At 45.5% G+C, this 24,699-nt stretch overlaps 1 protein-coding gene across 2 annotated transcripts in view; it reads left to right on the top strand.

The window, feature by feature from the left end:
- The first annotated feature begins 7,379 nt into the window (after positions 1-7,379).
- Positions 7,380-24,699, top strand: part of C2H21orf91 (chromosome 2 C21orf91 homolog) — a 29,745-nt gene continuing 12,425 nt past the window's right edge. The window contains exons 1-2 of one of the 2 annotated variants that reach the window (XM_075262557.1): positions 7,380-7,471; positions 14,874-15,007. In XM_075262557.1, coding sequence (XP_075118658.1) covers positions 7,446-7,471; positions 14,874-15,007 — 160 coding nt within the window. In that variant the 5' untranslated portion in view covers positions 7,380-7,445. Of the gene's footprint in view, positions 7,472-7,660; positions 7,941-14,873; positions 15,008-24,699 lie in introns of those variants that run through there. The other variant, XM_075262558.1, reaches the window with a different exon arrangement.

Below are 24,699 nucleotides of genomic sequence, written 5' to 3'. Positions count from 1 at the left end.
AAAATGCCGCCTTCCCTGGGGCCCTGGCATAGCGCCGCCTGAAGCGGTCGCTTCAGGTCGCCTCATGGGAGGTGCGGCGCTGGGGCACTGTATTAGGATCCATCATCATGTAAGAGCCTCAACCCGCTAACATGTCTTTGGGTATTTTAATGTCCAGTCTGACCCCCCCCCCCCCCCCAAAAAAAAAAAAAAAAAAAAAAAAAAGCACGGAAACAATTGAGGAGACAGAATGAAGCAACTTTATATACAATGCACAAAGTGATCTGCTTTGAAGTCTCCGGCATTAAACATTACTTTCCTGCCATTGAATGCCATGCCTCCAGGCCGCTCGGCTCCAGTTCCACCTCATTTCTTTCCATCTTTTAATTTTATGCAATTTAGTGTTTGACATTTCGAAGCAATAAATCACCTCTAATGTTCTCAGATTCTTCATTTTGGTGAATCCCAATGATGTACTACAGGATTTTATCACATATTACTCCACTAAGCAAAAAATGTCTTACAATTTATATGTAAGAAGGCCAGGACTAAACAGCTTCTTCTTCTTCTTCTTCTTCTTCTTCTTCTTCTTCTTCTTCTTCTTCTTCTTTTTGTTTTTTTCAGGTTCAGAACTGTAAGAGAAATTATTATACAATAGAGTACAATAGGTGGAGGCCCAGGGGAGAAGGAAAAATAATAAAAATTGTTATATTCCACTTCACTCACCTCTTTTGGGCATCTGCTGCTCTTCTGGTGACATCGTGCGCCACGGGTCACAACTGAGGCCTAAAGAGGTCTGAAGAGACCACAGAGTATAATAATTTACCACAATGCATGTCGTGGCAGCCATTTTAGTTATTCCAAGACAAATCCCCAATTCTTCATTTTGTCAAATGAATAAAGCCATAGGACTTCACCAAGTATAATGTTCCATAGTGGCCCCTGCACACAGTATTATGCCCCATAGTGGCCCCTCCACACAGTATTATTCCCCATAGTGGCCCCTCCACACAGTATTATCCCCCATAGTAGCCCCTGCACACAGTATTATCCCCCATAGTGGCCCCTCCACACAAAATAATGTCCCATAGTGGCCCCTGCACACAGTATTATGCCCCATAGTGGCCCCTCCACACAGTATTATTCCCCATAGTGGCCCCTCCACACAGTATTATCCCCCATAGTAGCCCCTGCACACAGTATTATCCCCCATAGTGGCCCCTCCACACAAAATAATGTCCCATAGTGGCCCCTGCACACAGTATGATGTCCCATAGTGGCCCCTCCACACAGTATTATGTCCCATAGTGGCCCCTGCACACAGTATTATGTCCCATAGTGGCCCCTCCACACAGTATTATGTCCCATAGTGGCCCCTGCACACAGTATTATACCCCATAGTGGCCCCTCCACACAAAATAATGTCCCATAGTGGCCCCTCCACACAGTATAATGTCCCATAGTGGCCCCTCCACACAGTATTATCCCCCATAGTGGCCCCTCCACACAAAATAATGTCCCATAGTGGCCCCTGCACACAGTATGATGTCCCATAGTGGCCCCTCCACACCGTATTATGTCCCATAGTGGCCCCTGCACACAGTATTATGTCCCATAGTGGCCTCTCCACACAGTATTATGTCCCATAGTGGCCCCTGCACACCGTATTATGTCCCCATAGTGGCCCCTGCACACAGTATTATGTCCCATATTAGCCCCTCCACACCGTATTATGTCCCATACTGGCCCCTGCACACAGTATTATGTCCCATAGTGGCCTCTCCACACAGTATTATGTCCCATAGTGGCCCCTGCACACAGTATTATGTCCCCATAGTGGCCCCTCCACACAGTATTATGTCCCATAGTGGCCCCTGCACACAGTATTATACCCCATAGTGGCCCCTCCACACAAAATAATGTCCCATAGTGGCCCCTCCACACAGTATAATGTCCCATAGTGGCCCCTCCACACAGTATAATGTCCCATAGTGGCCCCTCCACACAGTATAATGTCCCATAGTGGCCCCTCCACACAGTATTATGTCCCATAGTAGCCCCTCCACACAGTATAATGTCCCATAGTGGCCCCTGCACACAGTATAATGTCCCATAGTGGCCCCTGTACACAGTATAATGTCCCATAGTGGCCCCTGCACACAGTATAATGTCCCATAGTGGCCCCTCTATACAGTATAATGTCCCATAGTGGCCCCTGCACACAGTATTATGTCCCATAGTAGCCCCTGCACACAGTATAATGTCCCATAGTGGCCCCTGCACACAGTATAATGTCTCATAGTAGCCCCTCCACACAGTATAATGTCCCATAGTGGCCCCTCCACACAGTATAATGTCCCATAGTGGCCCCTCCATACAGTATAATGTCCCATAGTGGCCCCTCCACACAGTATAATGTCCCATAGTAGCCCCTGCACACAGTATAATGTCCCATAGTGGCCCCTCTATACAGTATAATGTCCCATAGTGGCCCCTCTACACAGTATAATGCCCCATAGCGGCCCCTCCACAGTATAATGCCCCATAACGGCCCCTCCACACAGTATAATGTCCCATAGTGGCCCCTCTATACAGTATAATGTCCCATAGTGGCCCCTCCACACAGTATAATGTCCCATAGTGCCCCCTCCACACAGTATTATGCCCCATAGTGGCCCCTCCACAGTATAATGCCCCATAACGGCCCCTCCACACAGTATAATGTTCCATAGTAGCCCTTGCATATACAGTCCTATGAAAAAGTTTGGGCACCCCTATTAATCTTAAATCATTTTTAGTTCTAAATATTTTGGTATTTGCAACAGCCATTTCAGTTTGATATATCTAATAACTGATGGACACAGTAATATTTCAGGATTGAAATGAGGTTTATTGTACTAACAGAAAATGTGCAATATGCATTAAACCAAAATTTGACCGGTGCAAAAGTATGGGCACCTCAACAGAAAAGTGACATTAATATTTAGTAGATCCTCCTTTTGCAAAGATAACAGCCTCTAGTCGCTTCCTGTAGCTTTTAATCAGTTCCTGGATCCTGGATAAAGGTATTTTGGACAAACAATTCAAGTTCAGTTAAGTTAGATGGTCGCCGAGCATGGACAGCCCGCTTCAAATCATCCCACAGATGTTCAATGATATTCTGGTCTGGGGACTGGGATGGCCATTCCAGAACATTGTAATTGTTCCTCTGCATGAATGCCTGAGTTGATTTGGAGCGGTGTTTTGGATCATTGTCTTGCTGAAATATCCATCCCCGGCGTAACTTCAACTTCGTCACTGATTCTTGAACATTATTCTCAAGAATCTGCTGATACTGAGTGGAATCCATGTGACCCTCAACTTTAACAAGATTCCCGATGCCGGCATTGGCCACACAGCCCCAAAGCATGATGGAACCTCCACCAAATTTTACAGTGGGTAGCATGTGTTTTTCTTGGAATGCTGTTTCTTTTTGGACGCCATGCATAACGCCTTTTTTTATAACCAAACAACTCAATTTTTGTTTCCAAAATGAAGCTGCCTTGTCCAAATGTGCTTTTTCATACCTCAGGCAACTCTATTTGTGGCGTACGTGCAGAAACGGCTTCTTTCTCATCACTCTCCCATACAGCTTCTATTTGTGCAAAGTGCGCTGTATAGTTGACCGATGCACAGTGACACCATCTGCAGCAAGATGATGCTGCAGCTCTTTGGAGGTGGTCTGTGGATTGTCCTTGACTGTTCTCACCATTCTTCTTCTCTGCCTTTCTGATATTTTTCTTGGCCTGCCACTTCTGGGCTTAACAAGAACTGTCCCTGTGCTCTTCCATTTCCTTACTATGTTCCTCACAGTGGAAACTGACAGGTTAAATCTCTGAGACAACGTTTTGTATCCTTCCCCTGAACAACTATGTTGAACAATCTTTGTTTTCAGATCATTTGAGAGCGGGCTGTCCATGTTCGGCGACCATCTAACTTAACTGAACTTGAATTGTTTTGTAGAAAGAAATGGTCCAAAATACCTTCATCCAGGATCCAGGAACTGATTAAAAGCTACAGGAAGCGACTAGAGGCTGTTATCTTTGCAAAAGGAGGATCTACTAAATATTAATGTCACTTTTCTGTTGAGGTGCCCATATTTTTGCACCAGTCAAATTTTGGTTTAATGCATATTGCGTATTTTCTGTTAGTACAATAAACCTCATTTCAATCCTGAAATATTACTGTGTCCATCAGTTATTAGATATATCAAACTGAAATGGCTGTTGCAAACACCAGAACTAAAAATGATTAAGATTAATAGGGGTGCCCAAACTTTTTCATAGGACTGTAGTATAATGTCCCATAGTTCCCTTCCACACAGTATAATGTCTCATAGTAGACCCTATGGAGTTTGTTACAAATATTGAAAAAATTTCGGATTTGGCCAAACCTGAAATTTTTGGTGTTCACCATCCACAAACTGTTATTATAATCTGAGGTAATTGGGACTCAGTAGTCACATGGATCACGCCAAGTGTCATTATGCATTGTGACCCCGGCATGTATTTGTGCAGGTATAGACAGTTAATTACAGACTTTAAGACTAAGGCCTCACGTGGTGGAAACGCAACTTTTTTTGTTGCAGATTTTGCTGCAGTTTTTTAAGCCAAAGCCTGGAATGGATTTATAGGAAGGGAAAAGAATAAGTTTGTCCCGCGGTATCGACCATGAGCAGTACCCCATCCCGTACTACCTATCAACTAATAAATAACACGTCCACAGATTTATTAAAAACTTATATCCATATGTAGAACCTTGTACATCATAAGGCACAAAACATAACATGTCACTGATTGCCAGGCCACAACCACCACAGTGGGCATGTACCGGTTGTTCCTCCAGGTGACACGTCTGTCACTTTTCCCTTCTGTCGAAAGTGAACAAGGTCATACCATATGACGCTGTGACACCTAAAACATAGAGAAGTATAAATATCTCCAAATAAGTAACAGTAACTGAATAAGCAACAATAAAACAAGTAACCAAAAAACAAAAAGGGACAAGTGGGCGGGTCTGAAAAAGTCAGCTCCCTCATAACAGCAAGCTGCCAGCTCTCCCGACTAGCAAGGACCTACTCGCTCATCTCTAGTCGTAACCATGAAGGACTACCTGTACTGTGTGTGGGAAGGGGGGGGGGTATGAAAAATGAATGAGTATGGGTGGAGTAAACATAACGTGCTCCACTCATTTAGTCCCTCTTTCTGTTGTTCAAAAGTTGGGAGGCGCATTGTGTGCGCATTGTGTGCGCAACGTGCGAAGAGCTCATGAACCACATCCAGGCTGTGTTCGTCGCGGTGAGGGCCATGCCAGGAGTCTGTGATCGGGTGCGCCAATCCAGTGCGCCAATCCATGCACTGCTTGCATCGAGGCAGGCGGCCAGCACTTCGAGCAATTCTTGTAAATAAGTAACAGTGATTAAACTGATTTCCCATTAAAGCGCTTTCTCTTCTTCGTTTCTCCTTTCACATGGCGCAGCGAGGGATCGGAAACCGACATCTTGGTCTACCTGCAGCACCACAGCGGTGTATTTCTGGTCACAAGTTAATTAATAAAAAAAACGCTTTATATACCGGCTACAGTCCACCCTTTCATTTTGTGTACTTATTTCCGTACACCCTGTATATATATACTGTATATGCTTATATGTGTGTGGACTACTATATATATACTGTATATACATAATGTGTGTGGACTACTATATACTGTATATTAGAGATGAGCGAACAGTGTTCTATCGAACACATGTTTGATCGGATATCACGCTGTTCGATGTGTTCGATTCGAATCGAACATCACGTGGCAAACTCCAAAAAAATTCGATTCCCCTCCCACCTTCCCTGGCGCTTTTTTTTGCACCAATAACAGCGCAGGGGAGGTGGGACAGGAACTACGACACCGGAGGCATCGAAAAAAATTGGAAAAAGTCATTGGCTGCCGAAATCAGGTGACCTCCATTTTAGACGAATAGTAGATTTCAAATCCGGGTCATATGAGAATGTGAACTTTGTGACTAAGAGACAGGGATAGCTGTACAGGCAGGGATAGCTAGAGATAACCTTTATTTAGGTAGGAATGTTATTAAAAATAACTTTTTGGGGCTCTATCGGGTGTGTAATTGTGATTTTTGTGACATAAACTTTTTCCCATAGGAATGCATTGGACAGCGCTGATTGGCCAGAGTACGGAACTCGACCAATCAGCGCTGGCTCTGCTGGAGGAGGCGGAGTCTAAGATCGCTCCACACCAGTCTCCATTCAGGTCCGACTTTAGACTCCGCCTCCTCCAGCAGAGCCAGCGCTGATTGGCCGAAGGCTGGCCAATGCATTCCTATTGGTAGCAGTGCTGAGCCAGTTCTGCTCAACTACACCGTGTGCCGGTCAGCCCATCTGATATAGCAGAGCCGAGTGTGCACACTCGGCTCTGCTACATCAGATGTAGCAGAGCCGAGTGTGCCGGTCAGTCCATCTGATATAGCAGAGCCGAGTGTGCACACTCGGCTCTGCTATATCAGATGGGCTGACCGGCACACGGTGTAGTTGAGCAGAACTGGCTCAGCACTTCTACCAATAGGAATGCATTGGCCAGCCTTCGGCCAATCAGCGCTGGCTCTGCCGGAGGAGGCGGAGTCTAAGGTCGGACCTGAATGGAGACTGGTGTGGAGCGATCTTAGACTCCGCCTCCTCCAGCAGAGCCAGCGCTGATTGGTCGAATTCCGTACTCTGGCCAATCAGCGCTGGCCAATGCATTCCTATAGGGAAAAGTTAGCTTGCGAAAATCGCAAGCTGACAGGGATTTCCATGAAATAAAGTGACTTTTATGCCCCCACACATGCTTCCCCTGCTGTCCCAGTGTCATTCCAGGGTGTTGGTATCATTTCCTGGGGTGTCATAGTGGACTTGGTGACCCTCCAGACACGGATTTGGGTTTCCCCCTTAACGAGTATATGTTCCCCATAGACTATAATGGGGTTCGAAACCCATTCGAACACTCGAACAGTGAGCGGCTGTTCGAATCGAATTTCGAACCTCGAACATTTTAGTGTTCGCTCATCTCTACTGTATATACATGTGTGTGGACTACTATATATATATATATATACTGTATATACATATATGTGTGTGGAGTACTATATACTGTATATGACATAGGAGGCGGGCGGGCGCTCTTCAAAACAATAAACACAAAAAAAAGCAGACGGGCGGGCACAGAACACTACACAGGCTTCTCTTCTTTTGGAAAGGGGCGTGGCCGTGACGAAATTCTACTACACCCGCAAGCACCAATCAGCGTGTGGAGGCGTGGCCGCGTGGGTTCCCTGTTTTCATTGTCTCTTTCCGTTCTGCTTCACAACGTCTCTCTCTATGACGTAAAGAGCAGCGTGTACTTTCCTCGGGAATATACACAAGTGGACCGTACCACATGACATGGAGGACACGGAACGCAATCTGAGGTAAACAACTATCCACAGTAAAGAAACAGAAAGTTATAGCGGCGCCTTGTATTTAGTTCACGTTGAACGAACTGATATTACCTGTACTAACCTGGCAAATCGCTTATGCCTCCCGTTTTTTATAATGGTTCAGTCTCAAACTGGGCATCTGTGCTGGTGTTGCCTTGGGCTGAACCATAATTATTGAAAAGTAGGGGAGACCGGTGTGTGTGATTTTACTTTTTGCAAGTTTCGCACAGTTTATTCACCTCGGGTATCTAGGCATTAGACGTTGTAAACGAGGGGAAAACTGTTGGAGATCTTGTTGAGGTCAGTATAGACTGCTTTTTCGTGTCAAGTTACGAGAGATTTTGGTATGATCCAGTAGCGTGAGTGGGTGACTTGGTTGGGGATGTCCATGCTGCTTTAGTTCAGGGTAGGACATCAGTGAGAAGGGAGCTGGCATCTTCCTCATGTCCTGCAGCTTCTTGTAAGTACATTGTTTGCTCTCTGCTGTGGATTTCCTGATGTCTGAGCAGTTATGGGCTGGGTGTTACTGTTACTATATCACATAGTCATTAGCTTTATGTTATTGCACCTTCTATAGGATAATAAGCTGTAATTCTATGATATTACACCTCTGTACGGCTTCTAGTGGGATTCCCAGGCGTCTGTTTCACCTATAGGGATATTTTCTATAGTTTCATATTGTTTAGGACACTATAGGTACATATATCCCTGTTATACATAGTATTAGATACAATATTACACCTATATACACAGTCTACAGGGATTTCTAGCACCTATGGTTATGTTTTCTGTACTTTTATGTTGTTTATTATACTAAAGTTCCATAGGATACTAATAGATACATATTATATAACATGACACTTCTGTACACACCACCTAGTGCGATGTCCAGTTGTTTTTTTGACTATATGGTTGTGTTTTCTGCTGTTTAGTATGTTATAGTAACTTATATATCCATCATACATGGTATTGGATACAATATTATACCCCTGTACACAATATAGAGAGATTTCTATAGTACCTATAGTTGTTATGTTGAGTTCTATATATTATCAGCCATTGTATTAAATCTATTATTACATGGATGACCACAGGCAGATGTTCTATAGTTTTGTCTGTTATACTATAGTTCCATATCTCGCCATCAGGCACAGTAGATACAAGTAAGAACAAGTTTCATGTTCTGCTACATTGTTTCTTTACCTTCTTTGTTGCTACTGTGCCTGTACTGACACAATGGAGGGTAAATGCAAGAACGATTGCCCCAGGGGAGCTAAATCAGTCCGTTGTAATGACAATGTATCATCAAAGGACTTCACATAACAACATGTCCATGGTGTCCTACGATACAATGACACAACTATGATACATTTTCATGATGTAGATGATGACCGTCGCTTGAAATCTCCCTTGACTTGTTTTCATTCTCCTGTTGCTTTAAGATGCCTTAGTAAGTCACCCCCCAAAAAATCTTCTCAGACAACAAAGGCTTGATGAAGGGCCCGCTGAGGGTTTACGACTTCCTGATTTTGTTTTAGCCATACAATAGGTTTGTGCATGGCGTACATTAGACTTTTTCTTGAGGAAATAACATATAGTAAAAATTCCGGGACTTCTTGTCCCTGTCGCGATGAAATATGTAAGCGTCGTACTTTCCAAAGTTATTACCGACCGGTAGATGTTCCTTAAAGTCACGGCAAAACAGTTTCTGAATTTTCTTAAATGCCAGACGCTCCTCTAGATCTTAAATATACAACCGAGTTTCCACCCTCCGTCCTTATGGGGATTTTACAAGTACCATCTTATCAGATATTGTGGTTTATTGGACTGTCAGGGAGTGTGTAAAAGGTACTTGTATAATGGAGAGCTTCACTGGAAGCAACCCATAATAACATGGCAGTACACAATATGCTAATCTATAAAGTTGGATACTTTATGGAGACTGGCCATTCTTACGCCAGTCTTATTTGTTGGTTCCGACAGGTGCAAGATGCCCCAGAATTACTAAGAGGCCTAGTGATACATCGGCATGTAGATGGGCCTAATCTCATCTCTACCAGTCAGGAAGGGATGGAGGCTTGTGGTGTAACCCATTCCAGTTTCTGGTCAGACTGGCGGATTGGGGTGCTCCTGCCTTCACCCACTTTTGATACCTGCCCTGCTACACCCGACAGGCCACAGGAGCTATTTTCTTGATGCATCTTGCACAGTAACTTTTGGCCAGTGTGTTTTTGGGGTTTTATTTCTTGTTTTTTTAATTGATTCTGAGCTTTATTTTGGTTTATTCACGTTCTAATATTGATAGTCTATCCTTTAAGATGATCTTTTATTCCTGCCATTTTAACATGGTGAAAGGGACCGAGAGCGAATGTTCATGCGACTGGTTAGGGAAGGGTTTCCTAAGCACAGTAAATTTCAATTACTGCAGCATTCGAGCAGTCATATGTCAGCATTTCAGGTATCTCTAAACCTGTACATACACTATATATATATATATATATATATATATATATATATATATATATATGTATATGTATATTGCTGCGTAAAAAAACTTTACTTACCTCTCTCAGGTCCTCCATGTCCAGCAGCAGCACATCGGGTCTTCTGTTTACAGGCACCCTGACTGATTGTGTCAGCCAACCGCTGCAGCAAATCACAGACCTCGGTAGTGACTTCTTCACAAACGGCAGGTCACAGCAGTCATGTGCTGTTTGTAAAGAGGTCACCGCTGATGCCTGTGATTGGCTGCACAGGTCACTTGGCACAAATGGGACATCACCCAAGGGACCCCTAAACCGAAAACTGGATCTGCTTCTGCCGCTGGAAACGGAGGCCCCAGGAAGCGGTGAGTAAAATGTTATTATAGTCTTGAGTGACCCCTTCTGCAGCAACCCCTTTAACAATTTTTATTAACCAGGGTGATCAGATGAGGATGACATGAACAACTTGAATATGGTCAGATCTCCTTTAGTGGTCAGTAGAGCCCTGTTATCCCTATAGGGGATGGTCACAGTGATAGGGGAGAGGACTATCTGACTTTTAGAGCGCCTCTTCTGGATTTGCTGTAAATGCTTTGGCAGGAATACCCCTTTAAGGCTGAGGCCCCACGTTGCAGAAACGCAGCGTTTTTCTGCAGTTTTTTGAGCCAAAGTCAAAAGTGGATTTAGCAGAAAGTAGAAGTCTAAGAACTTCCTATATATTTTCCATTCCTTTTGGAGCCCTTCCTAGGTTTGGCTAGAAAAAAACGCAACAAAATCTGCAACAAAAGTAGCTGCGTTTCTGCAATGGCTGAAAAGTGCTGCGGGATAAGCCATGGCGGAAATGCATCACGGTTTTTTCTACGACGCTTTGCACAGAAAGTCCGTAGAGGTTTCCTCTGCAGACTTTCTGCTTCTATTAAACCTACGGGGAAACCACCGGCGTTTCCGTAGGTATAATTGACATCCTGTGATTTCCGAAACCGCAACTGTTTTGGAAACTGCAGCATTTTTTTTTTTTGCAAAGTGTGGATGGGATCAGGTTTTTGCCGCAACTTTTACACAACGTGGGGCTTCCTCCTAAATCAGTCTTTGGTGTTTCTGATGCAGTTAGAATCCTTCGCCATAGATTGGATTAGCCACGCCATGTGCAGATATAAGATCAGTCGATGTGACTTATACTCCGTATACTGTAACATGAGGCTCGGGTTGCAGGTTACGTCACGTCACATCTGAGTCAAAAGTGAAGCATGTGCACCGAGCGTGCAGAACAACGATCATCGCACATGTCTATGTACTGTTCTCATTGTGCGGAACATATTGTACATTGTAACAAATCTTCAGCTCCGTGTCGCTTGGTAGATTTTTTGCACGTTGCGAGCTGTAGTTTCACAGACAGTCACACGATTCTCCTGACATGCTGCGTTGACCTCTATGAATCTGTAAAACACTGGATTGTTCTGTGCTCGCCCACCATAAAAGTCAACCCCCACCTGTCCCTGGGTCACGGTTCACTTCGGCGGACGTGTTGCGGGCTGTTTAGCTCTACTAGTATTTTCCACTTGATTATTTCTCCAATGAGCTGTTTGAGCTTACAAATTATACCGTACTGCTACGTCGCAGGCCGCATCCTGACATGTACACTGGCGAATTTCAGTCTGTTGGCGATGATTCTCCCCCTGTCTTACATCGACAGAGCGCGTGACTCTAAATCAACATTTAAGCAAAATTTAAATTTAATTCACTTTTTTGTGTGTGTGTTTTTCCTATCTGTTTCTGGGAAAGCTGGGTGAGGATACATCTCAAAATTTCTCACCCCCCAAAAAGAAAAGTTTTGCAATTCTGTTATATGTCCCCTTATCATCTGGCTGTGCAGATTTCAGTTTTAGGGCTTATAGATGCGGGTATTGTGTGTATAGGACCCACTGACACCCTGAAGTGACAATAGTAACAGCAATACAGCAATAAAATGGGCACAGGGGTGTCAGATTATATGGATAATGCTCAGAGTAGGTGTCATGTTATTTACACAGTGATGTCTCAGTTCTGGGGTGTTGGGCACAGTGATGTCACAGTACGGGGTTAATCTGTGTAGTGATGTCACAGTACTGGGCATGGGCTGCCCGCAGTGATGTCACAGTGCTGGGCATGGGCTGCCCGGAGTGATGTCACAGTGCTGGGCATGGGCTGCCCGCAGTGATGTCACAGTGCTGGGCATGGGCTGCCCGCAGTGACGTCACAGTACTGGGCATGGGCTGCCCGCAGTGATGTCACAGTGCTGGGCATGGGCTGCCCGCAGTGATGTCACAGTGCTGGGCACGGGCTGCCCACTGTGATGTCACAGTACTGGGCACGGGCTGCCCGCAGTGATGTCACAGTACTGGGCATGGGCTGCCCGCTGTGATGTCACAGTACTGGGCACGGGCTGCCCGCTGTGATGTCACAGTACTGGGCACGGGCTGCCCGCAGTGATGTCACAGTACTGGGCACGGGCTGCCCGCAGTGATGTCACAGTACTGGGCACGGGCTGCCCGCAGTGATGTCACAGTACTGGGCATGGGCTGCCCGCAGTGATGTCACAGTACTGGGCACGGGCTGCCCGCAGTGATGTCACAGTACTGGGCACTGGCTGCCCACCATGTCGTCACTGTACAGGAATTATGCAGTAAGGTCACAGTGCATGCTATAATATCACAACACAGGCAAAACCTATAAAAAAAAAAAAAAAAAAAAAAAAAAAAAGTCATTGTTTACACTGTGATATCACCAGACAGAAAAACATAATGATGTCACCACCTCTGTGCAGGTATAGGAAACGCATGATGTTGTAGAACAGGTACAACTCCATGATGTCACCGCACAGAGAGACTGCAAAAAATAGTCCTGACTGACGGCACCTTATAGGAGTTTAAGTAGAGAGTGTCTTTCTATTGTTTATCCGCATGGCACCTACTATGTCTGCCCCCTTGTAGATAAAGCCCTGAACCTGGGGAAGAAACCTGTATGTATATGAACTGGAGCCTAAAGTTCTGATCACCATCCTACTGTATACATTGCCCCATGACGTGCAACCCACTGGATAACATGATATCTGTCACATTGGACCGTCTGAGCCGCCACATGTGCTATATTTACAGGCGGTTTCCCACTGAAGTGTTTTATAACCTGTCATAAAACACTGAGCTGTGAAGTTCCAATGGCTGAAAGCCCTTCAGATCTAGATAATCACAAGAGGAGCTGTCTAGAAGTCCTTCTATAATAAAGCGTCTGCCTACGTAGTCGGGAAGGTCGGGGTGGTCCCTGACTCCGGCCTACCCACTCCGCAGCCCTGGTAGTTGGACCTTGTGCTAAGGAGCTGCCGGGCCTCCATGCTGCTATAAAGGCTCTTTGTACATCTCCCCTTAGGGCCGTGTCACGTGGTTGTCTCTGGATGACTTGGACACATGACTGTGAACATGAGACGTCGATGGCGGTGGTGATCTGATAGCTCTGGGAAGTCATTAACATTAACCAAGGAGGTGACGCAGTAAATAAGAAAAAAAAAATTGCAGAATTAAGCTCCGTGTATGCTATGTTTATGGCCATGCCTAATGACTGGGGGTCCTCGGGCTACGGCCTCCATGGGTCCTGTGACTAAAGGACCTGACAAAAACCTTAATATGCCTCCTTAGTTTGTGTATGGGATTTCATTGTCTATTATCAAAGTATGGGTTCCATCTACTGTGAGTTCGCTGTGCCTTGTGGGTATATGTAGGCCTTGGTGTATACATTATTCCGCGATGACATAGGCATGCACACATACAGCCTAGATATGATGGCCGTGTCAAGAATGCTGCTCTGGGGGATGTGCGTGCAGCTATCCATAGAAGGTAATGTGTGTGTATGTATTCCCACTAGGATACGCCATCACTTTATGATCTGACTTCACTGAGAATGAAGGGGACGTAGGACTGGGTGGTGCCGTGACACCTTCACCACCATGTAAAATATTCATAAAGTGATAAGTACAGTTTTCCATAGGAACTGTTCAGGTTTCTGTAGGGTTTTAAGGGATTCTATCACTAAATAGCTATTTTTTCTGCTTTAGACGTCGGAGTAGCCTTTAGAAAAGCTATTCGTCTCTTACCTTTGGACGTGGTCTCCTTAGAAATCCCGGATTTAACCGGTATGCTAATGAGTTCTCTCGCAGCAATGGGGGCGGGCCCCAGAGATCAAACAGCGATGGGGGCGTCCCCACTGCTGCCCGAGAACTCTCTCCAGCGACGCCTCCTTCTTCAGCTGCATCCTCCCCTTCTCTCGTCGTCTTCCTTCTGCGTCATCTCCGACTCCTGCGCAGTCAGCTCTGCCAGCGAGACACTAGTAGAGCTGACTGCGCATGCCGGCTGGCGGCCATATTTTCGAGGCCGCAATTGCACGCACGCGCAGTACGCTCCTCGAAGTCTTCGCCGAACAGAGCATACTGCGCCTGCTCAGTAAGGTCCTTACCAGTGACCGCCAAGGCCACTGTTTGGATCAGCAGTCCTGCGAGTCCTCTGCTTCTGACCCAGGGAGCCCAGGTATAGGAGGGAAAGGCAACCAGGACTATAGAACGAGTGTTTTCTGTTTTACATCCCCCCGGCCATGGGTAGATATCTCTTTCAAAAACCTCATTTCATATTGACTTGTAGGATGTTCTGATCGGTAGATGGTTAATAAATTATTGTGGATCGACCCTTCAACGTAGATCTGAACTCAGCAACCATAGAACAAGGCTCTGACTTAGGACTGGATCCACCACTTCTAAGTATACAGGGTTATGTTTATTGCACTTGGGTGGAGGTCCCCTTTAAATGTTTTTGTTCTGCATACCCTTGTGAAGGGCGCTATTGGTTCTTGGCTATTATTCATTCTCATGTGAAACTTTCCTGTCCCAGGGGCACCATGACTGAAGAGGAGCAGTTTGTGAACATTGACTTGAATGACGACAATGTATGCAGTATCTGCAAGCTGGGCACGGACATCGAGACCCTGTCGTTCTGCCACATCTGCTTCGAGCTGAGCATTGAGGGTAAGACGGACTTGTCTGCTTTGGTTTGCATGATCTAATATGATATGATGTGATGTATTTGTCGAACTCCTTCTGAAGGACAGATTTGTTGGGGGGGAGGGGAGCAAATCTGTATTTTTTGGCAATTATGCCTTGACTTGATCGTTATTATAAATTGCATTGCAATCTATATTATTCCGTTTGTGTAGGTTTTTTTTTATTTTTTTAAAGGGCCTGAGACTGTTCAGGTTTCGGTTGTATTGATCTATCGGGTAGGTTTTGCTATATTTGAGTGATGTACCCCCTCTGTTTTTTCATTGGTTCTGCCCAGTTGTCCGAGGACAGCCGCCTAAACTGAGTACAGGCCTGTAAAGGACAGCTGAACAGAAGTCCAGTGATCAGCGGAGGGGCTTCTGTCCCCTCATTTTGGTATCTAAATGAGGTCTTTACAACAATTGTCACATGTCAGTACTTTGGGTAAAGTTGTTCTTCATAATGGGGTTTCCTTGCAGCCCCTTGGATCAACTGATTTAAAGGGGTATTCCCATAACTTTTGTTCTGCAGCCTGCAGGGCTCTGTGCTCTCTTCACTTCCTGGATTTCTCGGCACATTGGTGGGCGGGGTTTCTCTTGCTCTGCTATTTGTTATGTTTGCAGTCAGTAATGAGGGATCGGTTGTAAACGCATTACCACAGTATGAAGCTGATGTGGAAACTGATAGCAGAGCTGGATTTGAGTCAGCTTGCATTACATACAGAGGTAATGGACTCATTATCTGAGCCCTTATCAGCCAAATTCAATTAAACTGGCTGATAAGTGGAAAAGCTGAAGATAGACAGCACAGTCATCCCAGAACATCACTTGGGAAATGAGCAGATAAGCCCTGTGGTAATAGAAACGCAGTGTCAACAATGAAGTGAATAAATTAAGATAGTGGCCAAACAAAGCAGTTTTGATAAAGCAGTGTATTTAGGAAAAGTCTTATAGCCACATAAACTAGCAGTATAGATAGGATGCTTGTCATGGGACAATGTTATCCAGGCTGGTTTTTGATTTTGGTTTACCTGATCTGAACCAGCACTTGAGTCAATATGTCTTCTCTAGAGTTGAGCGAGTACTATTCGAAACAGCCATTTTGAATAGCACGCACCCACAGGAATGAATGGACGCAGCCGACACGCAGGGGGTTAAGCGGCCGGCCGCCGGCAAAGTCTGCGTACCGTCCGCTTCCATTCTTTCCTATGGGTGCGTGCTATTCGAAACGCAAAATATGGAGCCGATCCTGTCTGATTTTACGGTTCTACTCATTCACGTGTATGGGCCAGTGAAAATTGTGGCCAGCACACAGATACCAATCCATGTGCCATCTGTTTCATTTTCAACAGCCTGTACACTACACCCAGTTCTGTGCATTGGGCCATAGTAGTGTCTGTACATTCACTTGGATGGGACATAGCTGCAGTACGCTCCTGTACCAGGCTTCACAATATACAGAGTAGTGTCTAGAAAGCAATTACAGGTCTGCAGCACCCGTCTGATCTCTACAACCCCTTTGATCACCCTGGTTAAAAAAAAAACCAAAAAAAACGAAATCTACAACAAAAACTGCGGCTTTTCACAACACGTGGCCTTGGCCTAAAGGATGCCAGAAAATAATGCAGGCTTGTGCTGAATTTTAGCCGCTTCCATTTTCGGGGCTGAATCTTGCTTCTGTTTTCATTGTGATCTCTGGGGATTCCTCGCTCTTCTACTAACATCCTGTCCTCCAAACCATATACAAACCAGCCCACGCCTCTTGTGCGGCTACGTCTGCTCTCGCCGCTTCTACATTAACTTTGCAGGTTGTGACTTGCTTTAGTTCAGGCTTCTGTTGGCTGAAATGTTTGATACGTGATAGAATAATCTGCTTTACTGCCGCACTGAGTCACAGCCACGACGGCAAGCAAATAAACCCACCAAAAACAGCGCGCCTCACTTAGGTCTTGGCAACCAACAAATAGTCAGCAGATTGTGTTAGTTCTACTGTCATCCTCCAGCTTTCTGTCTATGGAAACTGCACGTTGCCTCCCATTGGCAAAACCAAGAATTTGAGAAACCTTCTTTAGTTATCCAGGCTTCAATAGAATCCCGCAATGCCAGATGGGAACGGTAACCCCTTATACCCTGCCGTCACCCAGAGTGCGCAAAGGGACCCCAAAGGAGCACAGAATACTTCAAAGATACCCAGAAAGGAGTGCGGGAAGGGTAACTATTAGAGATGAGCGAGTAGTATTCGATCAAGTAGGTATTCGATCGAATGCTATGGTATTCAAAATATTCGTACTCAATCGAATACTACTCCCTATTCGCAGTAAATGTTCGATTCAGAACCAGCGTTGATTGGCCGAATGCTATACAGTGTATAGCATTCGGCAAATCAGCGCTGGTTCTGCAGCAGGCTCGTCCTTGCTAGTCGGGAGAGCCGGCAGCTTGCTGTTATGAGGGAGCTGAATTTTTGTCATAGGAATGCATTGACCAGCGTTGATTGGCCAGTGTACAGCATTCGGCCAATCAACGCTGGTTCTGCGGGAGGCTAGTCTGTGAAGAGGTGGAGTCTAAGATCGGACCACGGCAGTCTCCATTGTGGTCCGATCTTAGACTCCGCCTCCTCACAGACGAGCCTCCGGCAGAACCAGCATTGATTGGCCGAATTCTGTACACTGGCCAATCTACGTTTGTCAATGCTTTCCTATGAGAAAAAGTATGGTTCCTCGTGCCAGTCTCCTGACTAGCAAGGACGAGCCTGCTGCAGAACCAGCGTTGATTTGCCGCAGGCTCGTCTTTGCTAGTCGGGAGAGCTGGCAGCTTGCTGTTACGAGGGAGCTGACTTTTTATCAGCGCAACTGCAAGCGCTGTGCAGTTAAAGCACACGGATCCCATAGACTATAATGGGGTCCCTGCACTTTAACTGCACTTCGCTCCTCCTAAACACACTCCTCCTGCTACTCGTGGATTTGGTGACTCTTCTTTAGTCGAATAGTGGTTTCCCCTGAACCGAGCATTTTTTCCCATAGACTGTAATGGGATTCGAATATTGAGGCTCTACTCGAAACGAATATCGAATCTCGAATATTTCACTGTTCGCTCATCTCTAGTAACTATAATTGTCTATTATCTTTCTGCTCCTCCGTTTATTATTCTTCGGGGCTCATGAGACCCCAAAGTATATCAGCACTTCCATTTCACCCAATACATATTCGTACTGTAAAAGGGACATGACCTAAAAAATCGCCATGATCAAGGTAATATGCCTGATTAGTCGCAATTTTGGATTTAGATCATCATGTGCTAACTTATCCCCGGGTATAATAAAGGTTTGTGAGTGACAAAGCCCAAAGGTTTCGGGTCAAGTCCAAAAGTTTTTGGAAAATTTGCATCAAATCCAATGTGATGCGAACTGGATTTAGTATTGTCCTTCCTAATATCCTTCCTAAACTCTAGGGGTGACGACCTTTCCTCTAGTTCTTTCCATATCTTGAGACAGTTTACTCTTGGAGTTGTAAATTCCTTGGCCCGAGTCGGGTTATTGGAGGCCGCTGATAAGCGGCGCAAATAGGACCTTCTGGACAAATATACCATCTGGGATTATAATCGATATTGTCTGGAATGGGTGTGACCTCTAGTCCTAAAAACCGAGGCCATCCATGTGTATTGAGTGCGGGTCTGTGACCCCGTCAATGTTTGTTCATTGGTTTGTGCCTACAGGTGGCCGTGACTGGTAACTGCAATGCCAGAGCCGCACGTTAAAAAAAAAAATATGCCTAATGCACCCAAAAAATACAAGCTGTTTTTGTCCCTCTTCAGCTGCCGTCCTAATCTTGGAGTATTAATATTTTATAGTTCCAGCTTGTATTATTTTCAACTCGCTAAAAAAGAGAGATGTCCTGGACGATCTTATCGCGGTTTCCGTATCACTGCTGAAACCGTGGCATATGGCCTCAGGCTGGTTATCCCCATTGTATGAGGCCCATCCTGCCATCACTATTAGATATGACCCCATCTTGATCCCAATTCCGATCCCAATGCAAGTCAATGGGATTTTTTTATTAATCGGAGATCGGATTTTAAAAACAATCCTATTCACTATACAGCATGGGATCTAACAATTGTTAGAATCCACGCTGTGTAGTCAATCACTAAAGTAGCCAGAGGATTTTTTTTTAATCCTCTGGCTACTTAGTCCCCCCTGGTGTCCACTTACCTCCAGAGATGGCTGCTGCGGTGCCCGGTGCCTTCTTCTTTGCTTCGCTGCCGCTCCACGCTGCTCCCTGCCAGGTTAGGAGAGTGTGGGTGGGTTAGAGTGTGGGCGGGTACTGGGAGGGGAGACATCATGTCTCCCCGCCCACACTCTAAGCCACAAGCCCCACCTACCTAGCGCTTTAAACACTAACCTGGGAGGCGGGGCAGCGAGGCGAGAAGAAGGAGGGCACCGGAGCAGCCATCTCTAGAGGTAAGTAGCTGCTACAGATGTTAGTTTAGCCTCCCATTCCAATGAATGGAGGCAGCCGGCGCGCCGGGGGTTAAGGCTGTGTGCTGGCTGCTTCCATTCATTCCTATGGAACTGCAGCAGAGCCTTCACACTGAGTATACAGCGTATACTTAGTGTGAAGGCTAAGCAATGCATTGTGGGAAAAGATCACCGATCTCGATCCCACATAAAAAGATCGCTCAACCCTAGCCATCAGTATTATTAGAAACTGGATCGCCCTTTTGCCTTTCACGTTGTTCATGTTACCAGATCATCCAGTTGGAAATATCAAAGTGTGTTTGCGTCCTCTTCCATCCAAGCTCAGTGACTTCTTCCGTTTAGTACAATGGACAGAAAGGGGACTTGTAATCTGTTTTTTTTTTTTATTTTTTTTCTTTCCACCGTCCTCTGCCACATGATCTCCGAAATCTACGTAATCGTGTTGTATAACGGAAAATTAACATAGAGAGGGACAAGTCGGCGAGCGGATCTAATGAGCTGCGAGAAGTTCACCCCGTGGAGATGAAAGCGCTTTTATCTGGTGACTCTACGGCAGCCTTGTTTCTCTCTTTCAGAGATAACATTTAGCATAGCACATTAACCGCTCTAATGTTTCCACAGTCGGGTCTTTTTGTTTCACTTGGCGGATGTTTGTCTTGTGTATTTTTTTTTATTTATTTATTTATTTTCGGGGGAGGGGGGTACATTTTCCATTAGAGCTGTTTGCTTTGAAACAGAAAGACTCAGCGTTCTGTGTTCTTCTGCTTTATCCTATAATTATAGTGGATAGGTCACATTAAAGGGGATGTACAGGGAAAAATAAAGCTTAGCGGAGCGTTCCCTGTGCTGCATGAGCTTTATTACTGATCTATAGGCCGATCCCCCTGGAGCGCTGATGGTTATACTTGCAGAGTGCGGTGGGGGAGGCCAAGGGGCTCGCGGAGCTTTTTGACGTCATCAGTTCTGCTCTACCCCAGCTGCAGGCTCATAGAGTAGAGCAGACTCTATCATGTGAGCAATGGACGTGGAGGAACTCCTTTCCCCGCTGCACGCTATAAAGGGGACCTGCTTGGGTATTAGTAATAAAACTTACCCAGTGCCCTGATCAGTTTCGCTTTCCTAAAATTAAGATCATATTGTCCAAAAGTCAGACATTTCTCTGGAGCCCCTTCTTAAACTGGGAAACCCCGTTGATTTTGGCAGGACTTGTGTATGGGGCCTCCTAGCTATTCCTCAACAGGTCTCTTCCCATTCTATACATGGGCATGCGGGTGACAACAATAGGATCAATCGTTGCGTCCCCCATTCCGTCCCTTGCCAGCATCGGCTGGGCCAAAAGGGAAGCAGCTCATGTGACCGTTGGCCGAAACAGTCAAATGTTGGGTACCAGGGAGGTCATCTGTACCCATTATTTGACTGCTGAGGCCACTTAAACTGGACCAAGGCACTTGACCCTGGAACCAGCGCCGCACCTCCCATGAGGCGACCCGAAGCGACCGCTTCAGGCGGCGCTATGCCAGGGCCCCAGGGAGGGCGGCATTTTTGCTTACCTAAGCCAGTCCAGGACAAGCTGTCCTGGACTGGCTTAGCACCGCGCGGTGGATTGGGGAGGCCACTGGAGCAGCGCTGCTCCAGCAGCCTCCCCTCACGCTCAGGCAGAGAGCAGGTCCTCTCCGTGCCTGCTCTCTGCCTGCGAATGCCGCTAAGCCCCGCTCCCTTCTCTTAGCCCCTCCGCTCCGCCACGCCCCCTCCGCTCTGCCCTTTCCTCCCGGGAAGGGGGGGGGGGTGCGGCTTTCTGTCGTTCGCCTCAGGCGGCGAAAGGGGCAGGTTCACCCCTGCCTGGAACGGAGGACTGGGGGTAGGGGGAATCTTTTTAAATACACAAACCCCCATCCCTATGTGTTCCTGTATAAAAACAGCTTTTATACAGCAAAGAAGGTATACACCCGTGTGCATGAGCGCTATATCTTATTGTAGGGGAGCTCTGTAACAACCAATATGTTATGCAATACTGCCCCTGCAAGGGTTGTCGGCCGTGTACGGACTGGGGTCCATTAGAGAATTTAGGAAGGGGTGCCCCTGCATCCATATAGAACATGTGGATCTTTGTTATTGCTGCTATAGTAAATGGTCTACATTATGCCACATTGCAGTGCACGCCTTGGGTTAGGACCCCATTCACCAACTTTCCAGTGTGTGAGTAATATGTGAAGAGCCCTTTATTGTACTCATCACTTATGTGTCAGGATTGGCGCTGCCACCTCTTAGTCCCCCCTTGTAGTACGTAAGATCTTAATCCATCATCTTTGTGTGATAGGACCGGTAATGTGAGCGCAGAGGGGTGCAGCCCTGAGGATCAGAGCCTCGGCTTCCTAACCTGGGACTTGTAACAAGGAGATAAAAGCGGCTGGAGGAAGGTTGTTTTATAGCGTCATGAGAGCTTTATGGTTTGCTGTTAGGCGGCACAGATGCCGGTTCCTCACCTGAGTGCTCATGCGTCCCCCATGATGACAGTGCTCATCTCCGGCAAGTGACAAGAGACTCATCAAGAGTTCCATTGTGATCTACACTGGATGTTACCAAAGCAGCATAAAAGGCACGAATTGCAGGCTGAAGTTTTATTATTTCCTATTGTATCGGAACAAAGGCGAAACGCAATAAAATATGGCACTTAATCGGAATCTGTGCTTGCCTCTCCACTTATAGCGGTGTGCTAGAATAAATTGGAGAATATTTTATTGATCACATAGGCTTACGATAGGGCAGTATTGACTAAATCTGTAAAGGGCTGCGGAATATGATGGCGCTATATAACAAAAAATAATGTTAAATTGATGGGGCCGGTACCTGGCACTACCACTAAAAAGCTTTGGGATGACTGTAGTGGCCTCTTCCCTGCTTACCATGCACGTAGACACACATTATATAGTGTTCTTGCTTGGTGTCACAGCTCAGCCCCATTCACTTGAATGGGACTGAATTTCAAACAAGTCATATGATGTCACATGGCCTCTGAAGTGGAAGCAGTGCTCACAGCTGATTTGTGGTGGCGCTGGGGATCAGACCCCCTAATGACCTATCCTAAAGATATTTCATTTATTTAAGTCCTGGAAAACCCCTTTAAGGGGACTTCCCTGTAAGTAAAGCTTAAAGGGATTTTTTTGAGGTTGAGTTGCAACTAGGAAAAACCCTTTAGCGTGTGTTCACACTGAGATGCACTTTGCCCATATTTAGGCAAATGTATAAATTAACACTAGAGATGAGCAAGTAGTAAAATAGTCAATATTCAATATTCGTTTCGAGTAGAGCCTCAATAATCGACTACGCAATCGAATATCGAATCCCATTATAGTCTATGGGAAAAAAAATGCTCGTTTCAGGGGAAACCAAAATTCGACCAATTGGAGTCACCAAGTCCACTATGACACCTTAGGAAATGATGCCAACACCTCTGCAATGCAACTGGGACAGCAGGGGAAGCCTGTCTGGGGTATTTCGAATACCGATCGAATACCTACTCGCTCATCTCTAATTAACACCCCTCCTTTGCCTTCCTTAATCACGTGTCGGGAAACGACCTATTGTTTAAATCACATGTTAATAATATTTTTAAAGAATTTTTGTTGATGTTGTTTTTAATTTTCCCTTGTTATTATCAAGATTTAAAAAAAAAAAAAAAAAAAAAAAAAAAAAACCCTCAAAATCTTGCAATCTCTACTCTTGCCACTAAGCCTAATAGTTTGTGACTTCCTGTCTCCTGAAGATAGACTCATCAGTCTGGAGCAGACCCTACTGACTTCTATGGGAGAATTTTCAAGGCATGCTCTGATCTGGGCAGGAGGGAGTAGAGAAGTTGTGAAATCTTCTATTGTGACTGTCAGATTTTGTGTTTTATCCCCATATAAAAAATATAAGTGATGAGAAGTGAGGAACTGCTGCCAAGAAAACTTCAAAAAAAAAAAAAAAAATCGGGAAGTATATTATTAGGCTTTGTGGCCAGAGTCAGAACTGCAGGATTCTTATGAATACATTTATTTTTGTTTTGTTTTTCAATATATGGTAGATAACAACATGGAGATTTTTTTTAAAAAAAAATATGCGCAAAAGGGCTTGTCTAGGAATTTCAGAAGTCAATAATAAATAAATAAAAATGCAACCCCTATCTCCCCCCGTCTCTTCCCTGACTTCTTGACTGAATTTCGGGACACCCCCTTTAATTTGATAAAAATACGAAGTTTTCTAGAGACTCATTCCCTTTAAGGGTCCATTCACACTGAGTAAAATGGCGCAGATTCTGGTGCGACTCTGCGCGGAACCCGCGCAAATTCCGTGCGGTATTGGCACCAGAATCTGCACGGTAAAAAGCCTCCCCATAGAGTTCTATGGGGAGGCTTTTTTTTTTTACGGCGTTGATTCTGGTGGCAATCCTGCGCGGCGTTGCGCCAGAATCTGCGTCATTTTACTCTGTGTGAATGGACCCTATGACGCAATGCAGGGAAATGGGACAAATCAATGGCATTGGAGATGTGAGACCGTCCACATCGGCGAGGAGGAGCTGCAGTTGAAGTCAGACGGGATGGAATTGCTTTTTGATTCTTTTTGTCTCTTGTTGTTCCCGCTGCTCCCTATTACTCCTCACTAAACTAGGTTAGAAAGTTTCTGTAGCGCCCTGAACACTGGGTAGCTGTGGGAGCCCGCCTGTGATTTTAAGGGCCCTGGCAGCTGCACAGTCTCTGCTGAATAAATGTCACTTGATGGAGCGGAAAGACTAAAGTCGCTCCTCGCAGCTTACAACGTGAAATGCACAAACATAATGGAGGTTAAGCAGGCAGCCGACCGCTCGCTGATTCCCACTTGTTAAAGTGACATTTGTTGGTGTAAATGACGGAGGAGACTTCACGCTCAGGAGCTCCCCCTCCGAGACCTCTGCTGTTGTTTAGGTTTGTACACGGATTAGGTGACGGCGCTCCCCGCTCCTGCACGCCGCTGTCACTTGTGCTTAATCTGCTATTGATTTCTGCACAAAATAACCATTTTGTAGAACAAAAAACGTCTAATTTTCTCGTGTGTTACCCTTGTTTTTTTGGATTTATATCACTTTAGATAGAATGCAATGAAATAAATTGTCCTGCCAGGAGTTGACTGCGGGGTCTTCCTTCTCCCATTCCCCCCTCCACGATCGTTTCCTTTGGAAACCATTGATAAGA

The sequence above is a fragment of the Leptodactylus fuscus genome, chromosome 2, assembly GCF_031893055.1.
Source record: "Leptodactylus fuscus isolate aLepFus1 chromosome 2, aLepFus1.hap2, whole genome shotgun sequence".
NCBI classification, from domain to species: Eukaryota; Metazoa; Chordata; class Amphibia; order Anura; family Leptodactylidae; genus Leptodactylus; species Leptodactylus fuscus.
The sequence above is the reverse complement of the archived record's forward strand: the minus strand, read 5'-3'. Positions and strand labels throughout refer to the sequence as shown.